Source organism: Apaloderma vittatum, unplaced genomic scaffold (genome assembly GCF_000703405.1).
Source record: "Apaloderma vittatum isolate BGI_N311 unplaced genomic scaffold, ASM70340v1 scaffold20671, whole genome shotgun sequence".
Taxonomy (NCBI): domain Eukaryota; kingdom Metazoa; phylum Chordata; class Aves; order Trogoniformes; family Trogonidae; genus Apaloderma; species Apaloderma vittatum.
Window position 1 is genome coordinate 23,669 of NW_009697632.1, and position 1,544 is coordinate 25,212.

Here is a 1,544-nt window from a genome sequence, read left to right on the forward strand (position 1 = left end):
TGGAGAAGAGGAGGCTGAGAGGAGACCTTGGCCATGTCTGTCAAGAGCTGAAGGGTGGGTGTGGGGAGGATGGAGCCGACTCTTTTCAGCGGTGCCCAGTGACAGAACAAGGGGCAACGGGCACAAGCTGGAACACAGGGAGTTTCATCTGAATATATGAAAGAACTTCTTTCCTATTAAGGTGCCGGAGCCCTGGCCCAGGCTGCCCAGAGAGGGTGTGGAGTCTCCTGCTCTGGAGACTTTCCAACCCGCCTGGACACGTTCCTGTGGGGCTGCCCTGGGTGACCCTGCTCTGGCAGGGGGTGGCACTGGGGGATCTCTAGAGGTCCCTTCCAACTCCAACCATTCTGTGATTCTGCGATCTCCTGTGACAGCTTCTGTGTGGCCTGGTGGAGCCTTTAGTGCTCAGGACACATCACAGAACTTAGTCCTTATCCTCACAGCCTTGGCGAGGATCCTGCCCCTGTGTCTGTCCCCAGTCTGTGCTGGCTTCACACACTGCCCCATCCCACTGCCATGCGACCCGCGCAGCCCTCACACGCTCCTCTTCTTGCAGCTGCACCGACGAGGACATCCAGATGCGCTTGGTGACGAGGTTCGTGAACGAGGCAGCCATGTGCTTGCAGGAAGGGATCCTCAGCAACCCTGTGGAGGGAGACATCGGTGCTGTGTTCGGTTTGGGCTTCCCGCCGTGCCTGGGAGGTACATGGGTTCACCCAGGGTTTGTGTCTTTGGGTTTGAGTCAAGTCTTCAGAGCCGTGCTGGCCCCATCAGCACTTCTCAAGGGAACTGCCAAGGAAGAGCTTTTCCCGTGCCTCGTAGTCACGGAGGGTGTAGGTGGGATGGGAGATCTGTGAAGGCCCTGCGTTATTAAGAAATCCCCGGCTTGTTTTTGTGCAGTTTTACTCGGTGAAAAATGAGGCTCTGGTACCTCATTTCTTAGCACTGCTCCTCTCCTGGGCGGGCAGGCGGGCGTCTCGCAGCTTTTCTGGAGACCTGGTCTCGTGCTACACGCTCGCTTGAGAAACAGTGCCCAAGGACGTGCCATCCCCCCTGTGCCCAAGCGCAGCACAGGTACAGCTGAGCTGATAAAACCCTCAGCTGCGGCTCAGGGTGCGTTTCAAGCCACGGTAGGGCCGAGAGCCTGGGCAAAGTTCTGCCCCCATCTGCGACCTGGCTGGGGAGCTGTGGCCAAGGCATGAATGAGGTTTGGGTCCCAGCCGAAGGAGATACCGAGGGCTCTGGGGTGTGAGGTGGTGCTTCTGCCGCGTACGTAGCGCAAGCTCAGACGAAGGGAGCAGCCCCAGTTACCCAGGAGCAGCCCCAGTTACCCAGGAGCAGTCCAACTTACCTGTGCCTTGCCCTGCTGAGATCTCCTGGGAGAAGGATGGATTGGCTGAATCCAGCGCTCGCACCCTTCCAGGCATCTCAATGCTCTCTCTTCCTCCTCACGGATGTTTTCCCTCCTGGCCCACTGCAGGGCCCGTCAGGTACGAAGACTCGTACGGAGCCACGGACGTCGCAAACAAGCTGGGGCGGTGCAA

At 58.8% G+C, this 1,544-nt stretch overlaps 1 protein-coding gene across 1 annotated transcript in view; it reads left to right on the forward strand.

Moving 5' to 3' along the window:
- Window positions 1-1,538, forward strand: part of HADHA (hydroxyacyl-CoA dehydrogenase/3-ketoacyl-CoA thiolase/enoyl-CoA hydratase (trifunctional protein), alpha subunit) — a gene marked incomplete at both ends in the record, with an annotated part of 21,594 nt that extends 20,056 nt beyond the window's left edge. Inside the window, 2 exons of the mRNA XM_009877718.1 lie at window positions 557-702; window positions 1,481-1,538. Coding sequence (XP_009876020.1) covers window positions 557-702; window positions 1,481-1,538 — 204 coding nt within the window. The remainder of the gene's footprint in view (window positions 1-556; window positions 703-1,480) is intronic.
- Window positions 1,539-1,544: the final 6 nt, after the last annotated feature.